This window comes from Psammomys obesus, unplaced genomic scaffold (genome assembly GCF_907164565.1).
Source record: "Psammomys obesus unplaced genomic scaffold, mPsaObe1.curated_primary_1811, whole genome shotgun sequence".
In the NCBI taxonomy this organism is placed as follows: Eukaryota; Metazoa; Chordata; class Mammalia; order Rodentia; family Muridae; genus Psammomys; species Psammomys obesus.
This window is the reverse complement of record NW_026592118.1, coordinates 7,671,861-7,692,133: the sequence shown is the minus strand read 5'-3', so window position 1 is coordinate 7,692,133 and position 20,273 is coordinate 7,671,861. Positions and strand designations below refer to the sequence as shown.

Here is a 20,273-nt window from a genome sequence, read left to right as displayed (position 1 = left end):
CTTCATTTATGCCTCAATGGACCATGGGAATAGGTTGCCTCTATAGTAAACAGCTGAGTTAGAGTTCAAGTCTGCCTCAAGAGACCCACTAGGTCCCACTGCATCGTGACTTCCCGCAGAATAGAAACTGGCCCCAAATATTTTTGGCTGTTAGATGGAATACCCTACTCCCACGATAATCCTATTGGAAATATAGGCCAAATCTTTCCAACTAACTTCCAACAAAGCTCAGACTGATGCCTTGACTTTAAAATGTGTATTTAAATAATTTATAATCGTTAAGAGGTATGAAATGTGTATGTTCAACTTACAAGAATGTGATTTTACAAAATTTAGTTATAAAACTCAAAATTATTATAAACAAAGTTGTCACTTTTCTGGAAAAAATTTAAATGTTGGCAAATTATAATCAACACACCTACTAAGAATAGCGATGAAGGTAAAGGAATAAGCTTGGTGTTCAGGCCATAATAAACATGAGGTTGACATGACACTACAGCCTAATATACTAACTAATTTCAAAGGCCATTTCATTCTTCACGTTAATTGTACTGTTGTGATGAAGACGATAGCACACGTCAACAGGAACAATCCACACACTCAATCCATTGCAGTATCTGACTGTATTAATACCAAACTAGATATCAAAGATATTGTAACACAAACTAAAAACATGAGTTAATTTTTTTTATCACTGTTATTTAAAGCTTGATTTCTTTTTTTTTTAATAAAACATTAAAACAGGAGTTCTTTATTACAGAATTTAAACAGTATCAATTGCTTTGAGTTCAGGGTATATACAGTAAAATAAAATAATTAACACATATTCAATATGGGATCTATACAAGGAGAAATAAAATGGACACAATAAGGCAGCATTCATGACTCTCAGAACTAAACAAACCTTTGATTCCTTCTGCTGTATTTACATTCAGATGCTTCTCTATAACCCGGTGAAGATTCCTGAGCTAAATGTTAGGGGAAGTATTTAGCTTTTTAACAGAAGTTTTCTATCTACAATGACCACTGTATTAAAAAGAAAAAAAAAAAAATCCACTCCACAATGCTGACACAATCTGCTGGTTCCCCTTAATAATGCGCAGCCCTCCTGGAATGTTGACTGTACGGCAAGTCCAGGAGGAACCCAAGAAATGGAACAATGAGGCACACTTATCAAAGTAGGATCCTGGCTTTCTCCGCCTGTAAATGAAACATGGGAAGGAAATGTATCAACTGTCTCTGACTTAGTGTCTGGAAACACACCTGGGAATGATAGTCCCCTCTTCCTCACCTTCTCATCAGTCACTGACAGGTACTTTGTAGGCCACCATACTATTCACTTTGTGGATTGTGGTAGTAAAGGAGCGCAGACGGACTTCCTCAGAATTGGTAATGAACTGGGGTCCTGATTCTTCCCACTTTTCAGGTACAACCAAATCTTTGTCAGTGTAAATTAGCAGATCAAATGAACCTAAGTTGGGAATGACAGTAAAGTATGTTTTAAAAGTGAAGCCGTCCTCCCTGCCTCTCTCTCACTGGGACTCATTTTGAACCACCTCTGGTTAAAAAAGATAGCTTGGATTGTCCTAATTATTATTTTCTTCAATAAAAACTGGGTTTAGAACAGAGCATTACACTTTTCAGTAGAAAATAATAGTAAAAGAAATTTTGAGAAAATTTTCAAAAAACTGCAGAATATTTTATTTTTTAGCATTTTCATTTTTTTCTATTCTTTTCTTGAGTGTGTGTAGAGAGCACATAGGTGGATGACCCAAATTAATGATTGTTCTTCCAGTTTATTCACTAAGACAGACAGGGCTTCTCAGGCAAACACAAAGCTTACCAATGTGGCTAGTTTTGGTAGCCAGATTGCTTTGGTGATCCCATCCTGCCTTTCTGGGCTGGAGTTATGGGTGGGCCACCACAACCACCTAGAGGATCTTGATGGTAGGGATCTAACTCAGGTCCTTACACGTGCTCAGCAAGTACTTTAAGCACTGAGCCATCTCCTCAGTCCTCGTCTTCACACTTTCTGGAATACACATCTTCCATTTGTGCTGTACTGTTTTCCATATCCCATATATTTACAAGGCGGAGGTAAATGGAAAGATTTAATAATTGCGGGATCCTCCCAACAATAGCATACACTCTCACCAGCACATTTAAGCCAAGAGGTTGCATAATACTTACAAGAAACTTCCAACAGTGGCAGAAATGTCACGGTAGCTGTGATCTGTCTGATTACTGAACGGATTTCATCCTGGATGGCTTTCTGTGACTTTTCTCTACACACACTAGACAGGAATGAAACAAATTCATTCTAGGTTTCAGTAAGCTAATTAAAGCACACTGGTAACCACGACTGAACAAAATGCTTCCAACATTAGGAAACTAAAGGTTAACGACTAATGGTATCCTTGGGCTACTGTATCTGTATCAGTCCTTTCTTTCCATCATCCTTTAGAGCTGATCTTAGTATCAGGTGGTTCAGTGTAGGATGATTAGTAAATTTCCCCACCACTCCCAGTTAAGTCTTTAAGATAATGGGAAATGGATTCAAACACAAACATGTAGAATTTTGGCATTAACAAAGTTATTTATTTTGTGTGTACGGGCATTGTGCCTGCATGCATACACACGTGCACCATGTACATGCCTGTTGCCATGGATCCCTGAAACTGAAGTTACAGACAGTTGTGAGCTGCCATGTGGATGCTGGGAACTGAACCTGGGAACTGAACCTTCCAACTGCTGAGCCATTTCTCCAACCCAAACTTTGACATTTTTAGTAACATCTAAATACCCAATTCCCGATCAAGCAAAGTAAAATAAATTACACATACATTTTTTTTTATAAGCTAAAAACTTCCTACAGGTCAAAGACTTCAGAAGCACACTGCTCTTTATTACAGGAACTTACAGAAAAGTATGCCTAGTGTAATGGGCATTTCTGATGTAGAGTACTTGCAATCTTAATTTTTACAAAGTTCATGGCATTAGGTGAAGTACAGTGGAGCGGCATTTAAGTCAGGAATGGGTCTAGGCTCATCTCCAGCAGTTAACAGTACCTTTAAGCCTGTGATTAAATGGCCCACATAATATATCGTCAGAGTTTCTGGTATACCCATGAACATGAAGGTCAAATATCACTGAGTTAGGCCCAAAGACAGCATGTTAAAAGCATCTTATCTAAATAATCTCTGGCAGGCTATGAGGAACTCAGAAGCCCCTCACAAATCAACAAAGGTATCTTTAAAAAATAGCAGTTCTAAGAAATCGGTTCATTACATCATGAACTAATGTAACAGAGCTTGTAAAAAGTTAATGTAGGAATAACTGAGTCCACACTCACCCTTCTTCTTTTGCAGTTTTGTCACATTCGATGTCAAACTGCCATCTCTCAAGGACCTCCCCACTTTCGATGTTTGAGATGACCACCACCAGTTTCTGAACTGAGCACTTGTACAGCCAATCTGCAACACACAGGCAGCTCTCACACTCTGTAATGCAGCGACTCTCTTCTACAGACCCACTTTTTTAGCCTCACAAAATTCTTATACTAGAATTTTGGACTTCCTTTCATACAGAAGGAAAAAAATTCCCCACTAATAATTTGGCCAATTTAAAAATTGTCCACATTACTAACAGGTGCAACCCAGAGCATCACAGACAGAGCAGAGAACCTGTACTTTCAGTGCAATCACAGTAAGAACATAGAACATAGGCTTTAATCTAACCACTGTCACAACTGTCAAGTCACAGCTGTAGTGACTGTTCCAATTCACTCTGGGAGGTGAAAGAAGGATTAATTGTTGTGTTAACTGTACAAAAGAAAAGAAAAACAGGTTTTAAATAAGAACATATGTAATTGAGCAGGCTAATATAATTGCAAAGGGAGAATAAATTACATTATGAAAAATCAAAATATGTATTAAATTAATGAAACTATACTTTTAAGAATCAGAAAGACTACAACTGTGTTTTAAGCAGAGTGATCAATTAGCCTTGTGTTTCCAACTATCATCCTTGCAGTAAGTGAAGTATGAGCAAGAATCATTTTGAGGTAGTTTCCAGGTTTTTTATTTCATTTCTGGTTGGGATATTGATCTAGTCACTGATAAACAATTTGGGAGATCATCCTACATTTAGTTTTTATAAAGCATGTCTAGGACAACCTCACAGATATGTCATCTTTGTTATGAGTCTGGAGTAGAGGGTTGGTTTTACCACATAAAAGCTGATAGTGAAGTTGTACATACCACAGATAATCTAGCAATCTCTAAGGAGGACCTCAGGTGGTACCCTGAGTTAATACAGGAATTGGGACAGCAATTTAGGATACATCAATTTTTTTAAAGGGTTAAAGATGAAAGGAGATGAAACCAACTGGAAGAATTAAAATCCTAACAGAGATACAGAAAATACAAGAAAAAGAAGTAAAAAGCTTCTAAAAAGACTAGAAGAAATGCAACTGAAAACAAAGAACAATTCAGTTCTTAATAAAGAGCAATTCCCATGTCTTAACTAAGATAGGCAGGAGAGGCGAGTGTCAAGAAAGGTAGATGAGGTAAAACATCATTGGTGACAAACTGTAACCAGTGTCATAGTTAAGGCCATTCTCATCACATCAGGATGATGCATAGCCTTTGCTACCTATATGTTACAGGTCAAGTATGAGAGCAGTCCAGGGAAGGACCATACAGGATTCCACACTGACCCACAACTTGGGAGAACGATGAGAGATGGGCTGTTTCTCTCAGTGTACATGAATTCTGTTTGTACCTGAGAAGTCTGTGTTCACATATTTACCAAATATTTCATCTTTTCTATTCTAGCAGTCTTATCTACCAAAGTTGTCAATCAAGGGCAGCTTTTTCTACTAGGGCACCTGTGACAATATACAAAGCTATCTGACAGTCATTGCCAGGGACCTGTAACTGACATCTGGCGAGCAGAAGCTGGGATGTTGCCACATTATCTTTTGATACGTAAGAAAGCTCCCCACTAAATACCCAGACCAAATTGTTAGTAATGTTAAGATTAAGGAAACCGGTAAAATCCCTACCTTTTTTGCCGATGAATCATACCCAGCCTGCACAAGTGCTGATGGGCACTCTACTACGGAACTGAATTGCAAGGAGTGTTTAGGAGAATGGCCTTAAGCTACGCACAGTGACAATGCCTTTAGTTCTAGCACTTGGGAGGGAGAGCTAGCTGATCTTTGTGAATTCAAGGCTAGCCTGGTCTACATAGCAAGTTCCAGACCAAGTAGAGATATATAAAGACCATGTCTCAAAAGCAAACCAAATCAACCCAAGAGAATGGCCTTAAGGAAATATGAAGCTAACTGTATTCAGTTGGTCACCAAAAGAAGGCCATTTTAATGCTGAAATTAACAAAAATGCAACGAACACTATAACAAATTTGCAACTGAAACAAAAAACTAAAACCCAACAGAAGCAAAACACCGATTCACATAAAATAAAACTCAAAGAGAAAAAGACAGTTGTATTGCTTTTAGAACGTTGAAAGACACAAAGCAAAACAGAAAGATTAAGTCATTTTAATTGTGCAAAACTTTCAAATTGTTGCACCGGGTTAAACTGCAAAATCCATTCCTAAGGCAGCTGATAAAACATTTAAGACTCAGGGCTGGAGAGATGGCTTAGTGGTTAAGAGCACTGTCTGCTCTTCCAAAGGTCATGAGTTCAATTTCCGGCAACTACACGGTGGCTCACAACCATCTATAATGTGAACTGATTCCCACTGATGGCAGGAGTAAATGCAGATAGAACACTCTGCATACATAAAATAAATAAATTAAAAGAAAAACTATTTAAGACTCCTAAAATCAAGATATTCAGTCTACTTAAAAGGTAGTGGAGGTTATATAGGATAAACATACTAAAATCTGGACACCTAAAGAAACTAATCAAGGAGGACTCTGGCTAAGATGCTCAATCCCCATTCAGAAAGGCAAAGAGGATGGACATCAGAAGAAGGAGAAAACAGGGAACAGGACAGGAGCCTACCATAGAGGGCCTCTGAAAGGCTCGACCCTGCAGGGTATCAAAGCAGATTCTGAGACTTATAGCCAAACTTTGGGCAGAGTGCAGGGAATCTTATGAAAGAAGAGGGAAATAGTAAGACCTGGAGAGGACAGTAGCTCCACAAAGTGCACAACAGAACCAAAATATCTGGGAAAGGGGTCTTTTCTGAGACTGATACTCCAACCAAGTACTATGCATAGAGATAACCTAGAACCCCTGCACAGATGTAGCCCATGGCAGTTCAGTGTCCAAGTGGGTTCCATATTAATAGGAACAGGGACTGTCTCTGATATAAACTGATTGGCCTGTTCTTTGATCACCTCCCCCTGAGGGGGGGTGCAGACTTACCAGGCCACAGAGGAAGACAATACAGTCACTCCTGATGAGACCTGATAGACTAGGATCAGAAGGAAGGGGAGGAGGACCTCCCCTACCAGTGGACTTGGGGAGGGGCATGCGTGGTGAAGGGGGAGAGGGGTAGAATTGGAAGAGGATGAGGGAGGGAGCTACAGGGGGTATACAAAGTGAATAAACGGTAATTGATTTAAAAAAAAGTAGTGGCGGAAGGGGTGGGATTTCTCTCCATTATTTGCTTCCTCCCAACTCAGAATCTGTAGTTGAGAAGGCATAATTGCTTTATGCTACTTGGGAGACTTAGAAATGTAAATGTATAAGATGTAAAGCTCAAAACGTGATTACCTTTCAGCTGTTCCACCACATTATTGAGATACTTTATGAGCTCGGGGTCAGTAGTTACAAGCAAGGTCAGCCCGTATTTCTGCACTCGAGTAAAGGTTTCCGACGGATAAATGCCACGCTGATACAAAATGCTGTTGATGCCAAACGCTGAAGGCGAAAGAAATAAGGCTGTAAACGTCTACACACGTGTTTGAGTCTTCCAGACAGCAAGAGCAGGCACAAAGCGATACGGAAAACCTTGAGCCCAGCAACGCCAAATTTCACCGTGCAAATACATTCCATCGCTAAGTGTAAACAGGTTATGCGGTCAGAGGCTGTCAACCCACCCTGGCTTTCACAGCGAGAGTGGGATGAGGCCCCAGGCGAGCCGCTTCCGTTCCAGCGGCCCAGGCCTGCGCTGCGCGGCGCGGCGCTCCCCGCCCCCGGGAGGAACGCGCGGAGCCCGAGGCCTGGGAGGCCGCGCTCGACACTCACAGAAGAACTCCGCCACGATCTCCGCGCTCCCGCGCAGCGTGATGCCTTGCTCCCGGGCGAGCTGCTGTGCCATCACTAGATCGAGCGGAGAACACAGACAACCTCACCGCAAACCTCGTCCTCACGCCTCCTTCGGCGATTCCCCGCCACCAGTTCAAAAGTAACTACCCGCCGGCGGGGCGCTCGGTGCGCAGGCGCGACGGGCCCTAAGCCCCTCCTACGCCGCCAGTTTCCGGCCCAAGCCCAGCCCTATAATACGAACCCCTCGCTAAGCCCGCCCCAGGCTTCCGGTTTCCTCACTAAGCCCCGCCCACCTCGCACACTCTGGTTAGGCCGGTGTTTTGGCTTCAAGAGTCTGCCTTAAACCGTGGCTTCCGCCCTAAGCCCAGCCCCGCGACGTATGAAGTCCCGCCTAAAGCTACGTGTATCCGGTCCTGGCTCCGCCCACGCTGGCAGAATGACTGCGCAGGCGCAGAGTGGGGCTCCAACCTTGTTCCTGGGCGTCAGGCCCTGGAGGGTCCTCGGTGGGCGGGGCCTCAAGCCAGGCGGCCTAGGAGAACCCCGGGGACAATAGTGGGAATGGTAGCCTGCTAAGGCCCTGGTTTGTGCATCCTTAAAGCAGCCTCCATCTCCTGGATAGTTTCAAGTGTGGGCGACCCTGTGTTTTGTATGGGAACGCAGCTGTTCTGGAGAAAATAAAGGGAACTAGGTGGGAGAAAAGCTCAGCGAGTAAAGGCGCAAGTCTCTTGCAGCATGTTGGGAGGAGAGAGGTGACCTCCTGCTAGTCGTGTACACACACACACACACACACACACACACACACGCACGCACGCACGCACGCGTACATACACAGTAATAATCACAGTAAAAATTCCATAAATTCAGCACTTTAGATTTAAACGATAGAGCTTCTTGATTCCCTTTCTTTGCAATTAGCCTGCTTTAAAGTTTTTTGGTCATTTGCTCTCCCTTTCTGTAGCAGAGCATATAAGACTACAAATGGAAATCATGTTACAGTTTTTATATTGTAGAGTGTACTGAATCCAGGACATGCGTGTCTTTCAAGTGTCCCAACTGTTTCTTAGGCTGGTATTCAGGACACATTTTGAAGCCAGCTTACTGTTATAGATAGAGAGGTTTAAGAAGTTGCCAGAGAGGTTGAATAAGAAGGGATACACCAGAGAAAGAAACTGTGAAGCAAAAACTGGTGAAGCGGAGGAAGAAGAATGAAATGGTGGCATAGGTAAAGCTGGAGTACCAGGCTCTTCAAAAACGGTGGCTGCATTTGTTCTAAGTACTTGTCACCACAACATTTAAAATTCAATCTTTGAGGATTGAGTTCTTTCTTATTAACTTTTGCCCACTTAGTTTGACACTCCCCTTCCCCTTATCAAAGGCAATACCATCAAATACCTCTTGGAAACTCAATTTCTCCAGTTTATTTTTTTCTTACAATTCAGTGGGATCTTTCTGTGTATTGTTTAGGGAAAGAGTGTTTGAATGGAGAGGAATAGAAATTGAGCTTCTTTTTCCCTAAAGATAATACAAGTAGCACACAATCAATATTTTATTAATAAAAGATAAATATAAAGGTTATGTCATGAAAAGACCTATTTTTCATATTAGGGTATTAAAAACAAGTATTTTATCTTTTTTTCTAAATCTGGAAGCACATGAACTTTTAGATTGAAGAACTCCATTAATGACTTAGTCATATAATCTTACAGATAGGTCTAGAATGGTTATAACATTAGTCCGAGATCCATTATCTCGTTAGTGGCAGATTTATAGGAGAATTTGGACTGCCTAGCTTAGTCTCCTTTTAAAACAGTCTCCTGTTCAAAAAATGCCAATGAACCTTCTTATTGTCATGAGGATTATTTGTTTTTGAAGACGAGAGTACTTGATTTAGGCTAAGAACATGTACTCATTAACTAATAATGAACATAACTTGTCAAGAAATTTGCAGTAATAAGCCATAAAGAATTTTGTAGACACACAATTATTTCCAATTGCCAGGAGAGGGCAGTGTTTACCCACACAATAAAACCTTTGGGAAAAATACAGATAAAGGCTTCATAACAGCATCAAGGCCACAAAGAGGTTAATAGTTTCTAGGCGTCTGTGTCTGTATAGTAAACATCAGAATGAACTGTTGAATTGAAATATATTATAAAACTTACATTCTTTTTAGAATGCAATACATGTGCACCATTCATATTGTCAAATATGTAAATAAATTGAAAGTAAATAGTTCATTCTAAATCTTATAGAACTGGAGATGTATATCATATTTTGGTGCCATTTTTATCTGCAAGTTTTTTAAAAAAATAGTATTTTTACACACTACAGGTTTTATTCTGTTGGGTTGAAGTATTTGAATTTTTAAAATTTATGTGCATTAGTGTGAAAGTGTCAGATCCCTTGGAGTTGGTGATACAGACACTTGTGAGCTGCCATGTGGGTGCTAGGAATTGAACCCGGGTCCTTTGGAAGAGCAGACAGTCCTCTGAACCACTTAGCCATCTCTCCAGCCCTGAAGTTTTTTTTTTTAATTAATTCTTTTTTCTTTTTGTCATAAAACTTAATGTTCCTCAGTTTCTTTTTTTGTATTGTTCTTGAAACAGGCACTTAGGTGTTCCATGCTGGCTTGAAGCTTTTTATGTTAGGCAAGGATGACTAGAGCTTCTTATCTTTCTGCCTCCATGAGCTGAAAGCTTGAATCACAGGTGTGTATCACCATGCCTCTTTCATTCAGTGGTGGGAATTGAAACCATGTCATCGATTACTCTTAATTTTATGTGAAGAACGAAGATTAAAATAATCTGTCACTTTCTGTTCTATTTACTTAGGGCTCATTTAGTATGTCTAATAAATATACATATATTACATGGTTTTAATAATTAAAGTGTAGACTATAAATCTCTTAACATCCTGTTCCCCTTGTATTTTCTTCCTAAGCATTCTTTGATGTTGGATTCAGGTGCTCAACAAGAAAGTATACATTTAATGAGGTTTATTTAGTTAATTAGTAGTGGCTATAAAGATTTTATCTTATTATTTATGTGTGGGTTTATGCTTGTGGGTGCAGTGCCTGTGTAGGCCAGAAGAGGGTGTCACATCTCTTGGAGCCCGAGTTACAGGCCCTTGTGAGCTACGGGACTTGGGTGCCAGAAACCAGTCTCAGGTCCTCTGAAAGAGCAGCGAGCACTAGCCACTGCTGAGCCATCACTCCAGACCCAGATATATTTCCATACTGGTAGTGTTTATACCTTTAATGATCTGATCGCAAACATGGCTAAATTTTAGTAAAAATTACGTAGTAAATATTATCGAAAACTACTATAAATTCTTAACAATAAAAATAGATGGCTTCTCATCAGAAATCATTACCATGTTTTGTTATTTGTTTGTTGTTTATATAGCATCTATTACAATTTTATCATGGTGGTGATAATTGCATTGTATCTTTTATATTTGTTTATTTGGTGGGGTTAGAGGTTGTGTGTATGTGTGAGATGAGAGGACAATTTGTAGGGCTAGTTCTCGCCTACTGTGCAGGTTCTGGGTGTGGAACTCAGACTGAGAAGCTTGACAGAAAGTGCTTTAATTCATTGAGCCATCTAGCCAGACTAACATAATATTTTACGCATATTTAATCATCGGGGAAAGAAAAGTGAGCATATACATATATATATATTTGGATTATATTATATAGAATACAGATACATATATTTAAAAATGCAATGCAATTAGAATTCAGAACAGATCAAAATAGTTTAGGAATGAAGACAATCAAGGTTTAAAAAGGTAGAAATATTCAGAAACCTATTGAGGAAAAAGTACATGGTTTATTTATTTATTATTATGTTAGCAATTATGCAAAGAATTGTTGAAAAAGTCTTTCTGAATTTCCATTTTCCTCATGTCAATTATATGTTTTTACAAAATAATTAAAAGGTGAGATACATTTAGCAGGCATTTATTGCCTTTTCTCTGAGTTGAGAACCCATTTGTAAAAAAAAATGTTTAAAATTAGATTGTACAAAAATTAGAAATACCTTAAAAATTTCCAAGGTTTTCAATTATAAAGATAGAAATTAAAATAAAAATATTTGGAACACAATGGTTGCTCATTCATTAAAAAAGCCATTTTTTTTTTTTTTTTTGACAAAGTAGGATCAGGATCAGGATTACTTTTCTGAAATCCTATGATAATATTGGCTGTAACTTGTATATAAAAGACCAGTAAAGCTGGAATGGTTTATATGTGATAAGAGAAATAGATTTTAACAACTAACCACTCCATAAACTGTGCACATACTCTAAATAGACAGATAGATCTCAAAAGAACAAATACAAATGGCCAAAAAATATGTGAAAAAACAATGCTCAAGACCCAGCAGCCAACAGGGAAATGACAGTCAAAGCCATTAGATTAAACATTCACAGCTGATATATGTGATAGATATGTGCTATCACATATCATATATGTGTACATACATATATATATATACACCATTGAAATGTTAAGACTCTCAGCGTTCGCAAAAATAAAATAAAACATAAAAAGATGGAAAGAGAAATGCTGGTGGACATGTGGAAAAATAGAACTTTCAAATTCAAACAGCCATTAAAAAGTAAGGTGTGGGGATTCCTCAAAATTCTGAAAAACAACAAACAAACAAACAAACAAAAACCCTACCACACGATCTACTTTTGCCATTTCTTAGGTACACCCAAAGGGACTGAAATAAACACTCAAGGAGAAATCTGCATGGCCATGCTTGTCTGTGGTATTATTCCCAGTAGCTAAGATATAAAATTCGTCTAGTAGTCCATCAGCAGATCAGTGGATGATGAAAATGTGGTATATGTAGACTCACCATGACGTATTATTTAGCTGCAAAGAAGAATAAAGTCCTGTCATTTATTGCGAAATGTATGGAACTGAAGCAAAGAGAGACAAGCATTACCTGTTTTCTATCATATGTGTAAATGCTAAACTGTCAATTAGAAAAAATAGTGATTACCAGGTGTTTAAGGGTAGGAGCAGAAGAAAGGATGGCTGGATTTGTTCAGTGCGTGCTATAAATGCATGTATGAAAATATCACACGGAAACTCATTTGTTTGTATAATCATCACCTGTCAGTGTTAAATTAACAAAGATTATACATAATAAAATTAAAAAAACTTCGTGCCTCATCTTACACAAATATTTTGACTACAGGATGTGGTGGTTGTTGAAATCCAATCTATGTGATTGTCAGCTACTAATAAATCCAGCAGAGAGGAGTACAGGAGGAATAGAGAGAGAAGAGAAATCCAGGGGCCGATTAGGCATTGTGTTCAGGAGCACTTCACTGAATTTTTACGGGTCATAGTGGAGACTGAGGTGTAGCTTATTGTATCATGTTAAGTCTCTTAATCTTTAAGCCAATGAGAGACCAAAAGATTAAAAATCAGCAGCTATTATTAAAGGGTAAGGCCTGATCTAAGGCTACCTGGGTGCAGACTTGTCCAGTAATGTCCTGAGGAGAACTCGTCTTACTGTATTCTTTCCCTGACCTCTAATTATACAGTTGCTAGGAAACCAGCCCATAAGACCAGGCCAGAACTGTTAGTAGCCTTGGTGCCTAAAGTGGACCAATTGTTTCAAAAGCCAGTTTCCTTTACCCAATCATATAATGCCAAAGCATGTATATCACTGCTTACATTTTTTTCCCTTAAAAACTCTGTACCCCTAGACCTCGGGGCCGCATTCCTCTTCTGTTTCCACAGGAGGTTTGCATCCCATGTTTGAATGCATATAAAATTAAAAAACCTAATGTATTTACAGTGGAGTCTATTTATTCCTGGTCTTTTGGGATTCGAGAACCAGGCAGAACACCAACACATAGGTATTAACAAATTTATGAAAATATTGCCTATCTCAACAATCTTCCTGTTACATGTATCTTGCTTTTTTATTATTTTGTTTCAAAACATTCTTTTTAAAAAATTTTTAAAATTTATCACAATGTATTCGCTTTGTATCCCGGCTGTGGCCCCTTCCCTGGTGTCCTCCCAAACCCACCCTCCCTTCCTCTTTTCCTTCCATGTCCCTCCCCAAGTCCATTGATAGGTGAGGTCCTCCTTCCCTTCCATCTGACCCTAGTCTATCAGGTCTCACCAGGACTGGCTGCATTGTCTTCTTCTGTGGCCTGGTAGGGCTGCTCCCCTCTCAGGGGGAGGTGATCAAAGAGCCAGACCATGAGTTCATGCCAGAGGCAGTCCCTATTCCCCTTACTAGGGAACCAACTTGGAGACTAAGTCTATGGGCTACATCTGTGCAGGCATTCTAGGTTATCTCCATGAATGGTCCTTGGTTGGAGTATCTGTCTCAGAAAAGACCCCTGTGCCCAGATTTTTTGATTCTGTTGCTCTCTCTGTTTTCCCCTCCAGGTCTTTCTATCTTCCCCTTCTTTCATAAGATTCCCTGCACTCTGCCCAAAGTTTGCTCAACCATGTTCATAGTAGCTTTATTCATAGTACCCAGAACCTGGAAACAACCCAGATGTCCCTCAACCGGGGAATGGATACAGAAATTGTGGTACATTTACACAATGGAATACTACGCAGCAATTAAAAACAAGTAAGTCGTGAAATTTGCAGGCAAATGGTGGGAACTAGAAAAGATCATCCTGAGTGAGGTATCCCAGAAGCAAAAAGACACACGTGGTGTATAATCACTTAAAAGTGGATATTAGACATAATATAGGATAAACATACTAAAATCTGTACACCTAAAGAAGCTAAGCAAGAAGGAGGACCCTGGGTAAGATGCTCAATCCTCATTCAGAGAGGCAAATGGGATGGACATCAGAAGAGGGAGAAAACAGGGAACAGGACAGGAGCCTCCCACAGAGGGCCTCTGAGAAACTGTATCCAGCAGGGTATGGAAGCAGATGCTGGGACTCATAGCTATAACATTCTTTTAGTGACTTTATAGGAAAGGAAATGATTTGGGGAGGCATTTGCAGGAAAGGTAGATAAATGAATAAAGCAAGACATGGAGAATAAAACAGGGATGGAAACTTAGAAGATGGGGAAAGAAGTGAATGTCATAAGAAACAGATGTTATAAGAACAAGTGAGTTTAGGTTAACTGGAAAAATATTGCTTCAATAGTTTAGGCTACAGATGAATGAAGGAGAAAGCCAACAGAAATTTTTAACAGAATGGGTGGTGGAAGCTAGTTCAAGCTATGAGCAGGTATTTTTGTTTTAATTTTGAAAAGACTTTTTATTGTTCTGCATGGGTGTTTTGCCTGCATGTGTGTTACGTGTACCATGTACGTGCAGTGCCTTTGGAAACCAGAATAGGGTGTCAGATCCACCAGAATTGGAGTTACAGGAAAATAGCAAGTTTAGTAAGTTTTAACATTAATTAAACATACAAGCTTGCTGAGAAACTATTGTTATATAGGACACTCAAATGTTGTTTTATCCAGAGTCTAAGAAGGAGTGAAAATGAATAAAAGAAACAATTTTTGTAAATAAATCCATTTTGAAGTTCAAGTAGAAAAAGCTCTTAAAATGTTTTGTATAGATAGCTAGGCATGGTGGTTCATGGCCTTAGAGGCAGAGGCAGGTGGATCTCCATGAGTTCAAGGCCAGATTGGTCTACAAAGTGAGCCCAGGACAGCAGAGCTTTTGTTATACAGAGAAACCCTGTCTCAAAAACAAAAAAAAGTGTATAGAAAATGATATAAAATTTCATAATGAATATATTTGATTTAGTGTGTATAAAACATACCGCTTCTTACAGCTTATGAATAACCATGTCTCCCAAGAAAGGCATTATTTGAAAACAAAGGCCTGATAAAAATAAGAGGGGCTGAGAAGGTGGATTTGCCTGGAGGATGCAGGTAATACTTTTAGGGAATGCCTAATTTATGTGCAATGGGCATCTGGGTCTTTTGTCATGGTTTAGATGGATGAGCTGAGTCTGATGTGTGTGGATGAATCACATTAACAGAAAGCTGTGTGTCAAAGGCTATGATGAAAAATATAATTAGCCACAACAACAAGGTAGATGAAAAATGTAATTAGCCACAAGACTGAGGTAGATGAAAAATGCAATTAGCCACAACAATGAAGTAGTTTCTATGTTTTGGGGAAACAGTGATACCTAAGTAACAATAGAAAACACTAAGACAGCTGTGTGTGTGTGTGTGTGTGTGTGTGTGTGTGTGTCTGTGTGTATGTGTGTGTGTATGTGTGTGTGTTTTACAGGACCGTGTTTATAGAGTAGTGTAAGGCTTGAAAAGATAGGGAACATTTTATTTATTTGATGATAGTTAACATGTACTGAACAAAGGGCCTGGTATGTTCAGTGACATTGTAAACTAGTCTTACTTTTACCAACAGGTTTGCAATAATGTATATTTTCATTTAAAGAAAACTAGAATTAAGAAAAACTGTTTATGTTAAAAAGAAGCTCACTCTTCTTTGGTCTTATTTTTGTCTGTAAACCATGCCACTCCTGGGAGTGGACCATATCTAATCTTGTAAATTAGGACTGGTCCCAGATAATCCGTCTTCGGAGCAGCCCATGCCTGTCTCAATCAATGAGAGAGGCCTTGCAAAAGCAGTTTGTGCTGAGAACAGAGTGCATTTGGTGGGAGTGATTACAACCCCTTTAGACCCCACCAACAGATTCTGCAGACTCTCTGTGCCCACACTTTGTGAACTGAAGTAAGTGCTCTATATATCTATCTTGGAATCAACTTGATGGGACTTTGTATAGCTTGTGAGGATATTTGTATGTGTACAAACATAAGTAATTTTTTGAATTTTTATGTGTCTGAATTAAGCTGATTTCAACAAACCTAACATTAAAGTCTATGTCTTAGATATTCTTCATTTTTATTAGATGTTTCTTAGTAACTCAGTTATTAGGTTAGCATTCTTTAAACTGAACTATGACCCATTGACGTGATTATGATACTCGTGTTGTGCAGACAGCTTTACAGCCTTTCCTCATGTGGATTTCCTTTGCATTGGTTTCTGAACGCTTTTCTGCATCTCTGATGCCTTTCAGTTCATATCATATCACATGTGAATAGAGAGGATTTGAGACAATTTTGCAGCCAAGAAGTAATAATTTTAAATTAAAATTTATGTGCAATGTTATTAAGCCCAAACTGTTGCTTGACTTTGCTAACAATATGTTGGAAATACATGAAGTAAATTTCAGTGAGTATAATAGCTACAAAAACTATAGGGAAGGTCTCAATAAATTATTTTAGAAAACCATTGTTCAAAATCTGAACACTGGAGTTTGTCAGTGACACCTGAAGGAAGATGCGAAACAATTTGAGAGACATTTTCTTATAGTGTAACAGAGGAGGTTTATGCACCAGAAGGATGGAATAGAAACGTGTAAGGTGGACGAGGAAAGGGTCCTGACTGTCTGAATCCCCTTTTCCACCTCACTGTGTGGCTGGCAGCTCTACTTCTTTCTGTCCCTTCTTGAGCTGTGTCAGTCTGCCCCATCTATAGAAAGGGATAGTCCAATCTGGAAAATGATAGGTCCCACAATGAAGACTGATAAGAAATCTGAGGGGAAATCTTTAAGAAGGATTTGATGTTAATTACTTCCCACCTTCTATACATCTCAAATATCAGGTTAAGTACAGGATTACATTGTATTTAAAGAGGTGTTTTTTTTTTTTTTTTTTTTTTTTTTTTTTTTTTTTTTTTTAAATTGTAGATAAGAGATCCAAAGTGATAGATGTCAATGCAAGATTTAAAGTATGGATAGTTTTACTAACCCAAGTACCTACAACTTACTCTGCTTATTTTATTATCAAGTCTTAACTTTTCTTTCTTTCCTTCTTTAGTTTCTTTTTTTTTTTCTTTTTTGTTGTTGTTAACTGGAAAAACCACTTAGTTCCAGATCTGTTGCTCAGCTACATTTTAGATTTGGAATTTAATTAGTAACAAGAGCGTTCACAGTTGACTCAGTGAAATTGACACTTGGGTTCCTACTGTAGCTTTTTGATTTAAATCTTCGTGATTTTTTGGAATATAGACATTTGCAAGTGAAAATTCTCTCTAACAGGGAGCCCCTACAGAGTAGCTTATCCACGAGTTATTTCTTCTTCAAACACAATCATGATTCCAGGTTAGTGGTGTTGTTTGACAATAACTTTGTTACAAAGTTTGGCATTAATTTTCTTCCTCTGTTGACAAGTCCCTGTAAAAGTTTTCAAGGGCTGAAGTTAGCAGGCTGGTCCTTGGCATTACTACTTTGAACATGATGTTGATAAGAACCATTTGGTGGAAATTACAGTGTGTCCGCTGTAATTGTATGCGTTGCTTGTAGCATCTTGGAGAAAACCAGGGTGTAGTAAAGAACTAATCGGAGGCTTTGGAGGCCCCTGGGACCTCTCTGCTCTCTTAAACATTGGAGGCCATCAGAGAGTTTGTATATATAACTTACTGCTAAGGAAACTTATCATATAAGAAACCCAAACAGAGATTTAAAAAAATCTTCTCTATTTCACTTAGAAATAACAAGGAAAAGATTTGTTTGATTTTTGTTTTTTAGTGCTGGGAATTTAAGAGAGAGCTTTGCACATGCTGATCTAAATCCCAGACCTGAAAATGTAAGTTGACAGAGGTTTGTTTTTGTTTTTGTTTTGTTTTGTTTTTTTTTGAAACAAAAGAATCTTCCTACCACATAGTGTAAGGGCAGTACTGTCTTAATTTTTTTTTTTTTTTTTTTTTTTTTTTTTTTTTTTTTTGGTAAAAGCCTTAATGTGCAGCTTAATGAAACACAGCTGGATTCTTCTATCTTCTCCTGCATTCATTTCATTCTAATATGGTATTTTGGTTCAATGAAGAAAATTTGGCTTCGCATAAATACGCAGCTTGGAAGTGTGCACTAACTTTTTCACATTACTGTGGCTAGTCTTCATCTTGAGTTCTCTGCATCTCACAAGTGAGCTCTTTAAGGATTAGTTGTGGGAAATCTGAAACTGTATAAATAAAGACTTCAGAATTTAGACTGTTTCTCAATTTTTTTTCCCAAAGGAATCCAACTTTTAATTAAAAAAATGTAATATTCCAATCATAATAAAACAAGACCAAAGACATTCTGGAATTTGATTTTCATCAGCTACCTTTTGAAATAGCATGTACCCACATCTCTGATCTCAATTTTATAGTTCTTAGGTAAATTTGCTTTAATGTTTATTATTGTTGGACATTTTTTCTTCAAGGCTTTTTTTCTTATTCAAGTCTCATTTCTTCAACTCTTTGGTCTTCATTGCTTTGGAGATAAGTCGATATATATGGATTAAGTAGATGCGCCAACAGCAGAGGACACGGAGGTTACATCCGTGGTATTTGGCCTGGCGTTCTCCTCCTCTAGACGTCTCTACTCTGTGCAGGCAGAGAGGAAAGCCATTGAAGCATAACCTTTGCTTCAGTTTGACAACTAGAGTGGTTTTAAAAGAACATGTTTGTTTCAGTTGTAAATGTTTGTGCCCCAAACTGATGTCAGAATACACATTTCCTGTCATGACACATATGTCAGACACCATTAAAATTTATTTAGACTGTGCCCACACATTGCTTTTGATGATGTCTCAATTTTCTTTGTAAATGTTTGTACAAAATGTCTTGACTACTGCTTAACAAAATTTATACTTTTTTCTTTTAAAGTAAGTCTTTTTTTCTTATTTGGATGGTTAAAAACAATGTTACCATTCTTTATTGACAAATAGCCCTGCTAGAGGGATATGACTGTCTTATATATTCCTGATTCCAAGGAAACCATCCTCTGCCTTCTGTTTCTGTTCCAGAGAACATACTCTCTTCTCTAGGACGCTGAATTCTGAAAATAAACCTAAAAGGTAACCATAACTTTAAGAAGATTTATGGCCACGCCAGTGTGTACCCGCGGCTGAGCAAGCCTCGCTTACCTTCCTCCTAGGGAGCACACTCTCTCTCAGGGCAAGCCCCTTCATTGCAGAGAACCGACTGTAGCACAGCCTCCATCCGCCAGCCCAGAGTCCTAGTGCCCCAAGAGGAGAGCCCACACCGAAGAGCCAAACAAATCAACCCCAAACTGTTTGGAACAGGACTGAGGATGGCTGCTCCCACGGATGCCCTTCCCTGGGACGTAGATGGAATACCTCTCTGGGAAGTCTATTTCTAAAGTATCTGTTAGTCAGAAAGAAGTAACTTCATTCCCATCCGCGCTTCCACAAAATCTCAAGTCCGAGACCAATTAGGAACACATACAGCCTCGTCTCTGAACAGCCTTTAATTATGCAGATTTTGAGTATTATTATTTTATGTTTTTTATTTTTTAGTGGTTTCAAGAAACTCAGTCTAGCTTCTGCTGTCTCGTAGTCACTGGAAGTGGAGGTCCCACACATTTCCAGTTGTTGCCACCAGCCTTAGATCCTTGTATAGATCGTGCTTGGTTGTGTGTGTCACCCTTTTCCGTCATGCTGGCTTGCTATGTTTGCTATGTGCTTTTGGAAAACTTGCATCGATGTTCATGAACAATGGTGGCTTGTTCTTGTGATGTCTGCAGCTTTGTTTTAGGTAAAATACTGACTTCATATAATAAACTTGGAAATATTTTCTCTTTTTTTAGTTTCTGGAAGAAGTTATATAGAATTCACATTATTTCTTTGTTAAAGGTTATATCTGAACGAGGCATTATCTTTGTGATTTTATTTTATTTTTTCTGAGAAGTCAATGTATTTACAGACGTAGAACTATTTGGGTTTTTCTCCTCTGGAGTGAGGATGGCTAATGTGAATTAAAGTTTCGGAAAGAATCCACCTTCTATGGAATCTTTGGCAAGGCTGATTGAGTGTGCAGAGGTTGGAATGTTGCAGGTCCAGGTTATAATTTATCTTGCATGTCTTTAGGCTTCTTAATGGCCATTCCTTGCCCACTTCTGGGTCTCACCTGACACTCTATCACTAACAGGTAAAAAACATTTTGGAATACATTACATTAACAGACCACTGCTTCTAGCAAC

The 20,273-nt window shown here is 38.7% G+C and overlaps 1 protein-coding gene across 1 annotated transcript; it reads right to left on the bottom strand.

Annotated features, from left to right (window-relative positions):
* Positions 1 to 306: 306 nt before the first annotated feature.
* On the bottom strand, positions 307 to 7,401 carry Mad2l1 (mitotic arrest deficient 2 like 1). The gene is made up of 6 exons (XM_055612802.1): positions 7,224 to 7,401; positions 6,750 to 6,896; positions 3,353 to 3,473; positions 2,191 to 2,294; positions 1,292 to 1,471; positions 307 to 1,200 (listed from the first exon to the last, which is right to left on the bottom strand). The coding sequence occupies exons 1-5, from the start codon at positions 7,294 to 7,296 to the stop codon at positions 1,299 to 1,301; spliced, it is 618 nt and encodes a 205-aa protein (XP_055468777.1). The 5' UTR covers positions 7,297 to 7,401; the 3' UTR covers positions 307 to 1,200; positions 1,292 to 1,298.
* Positions 7,402 to 20,273: the final 12,872 nt, after the last annotated feature.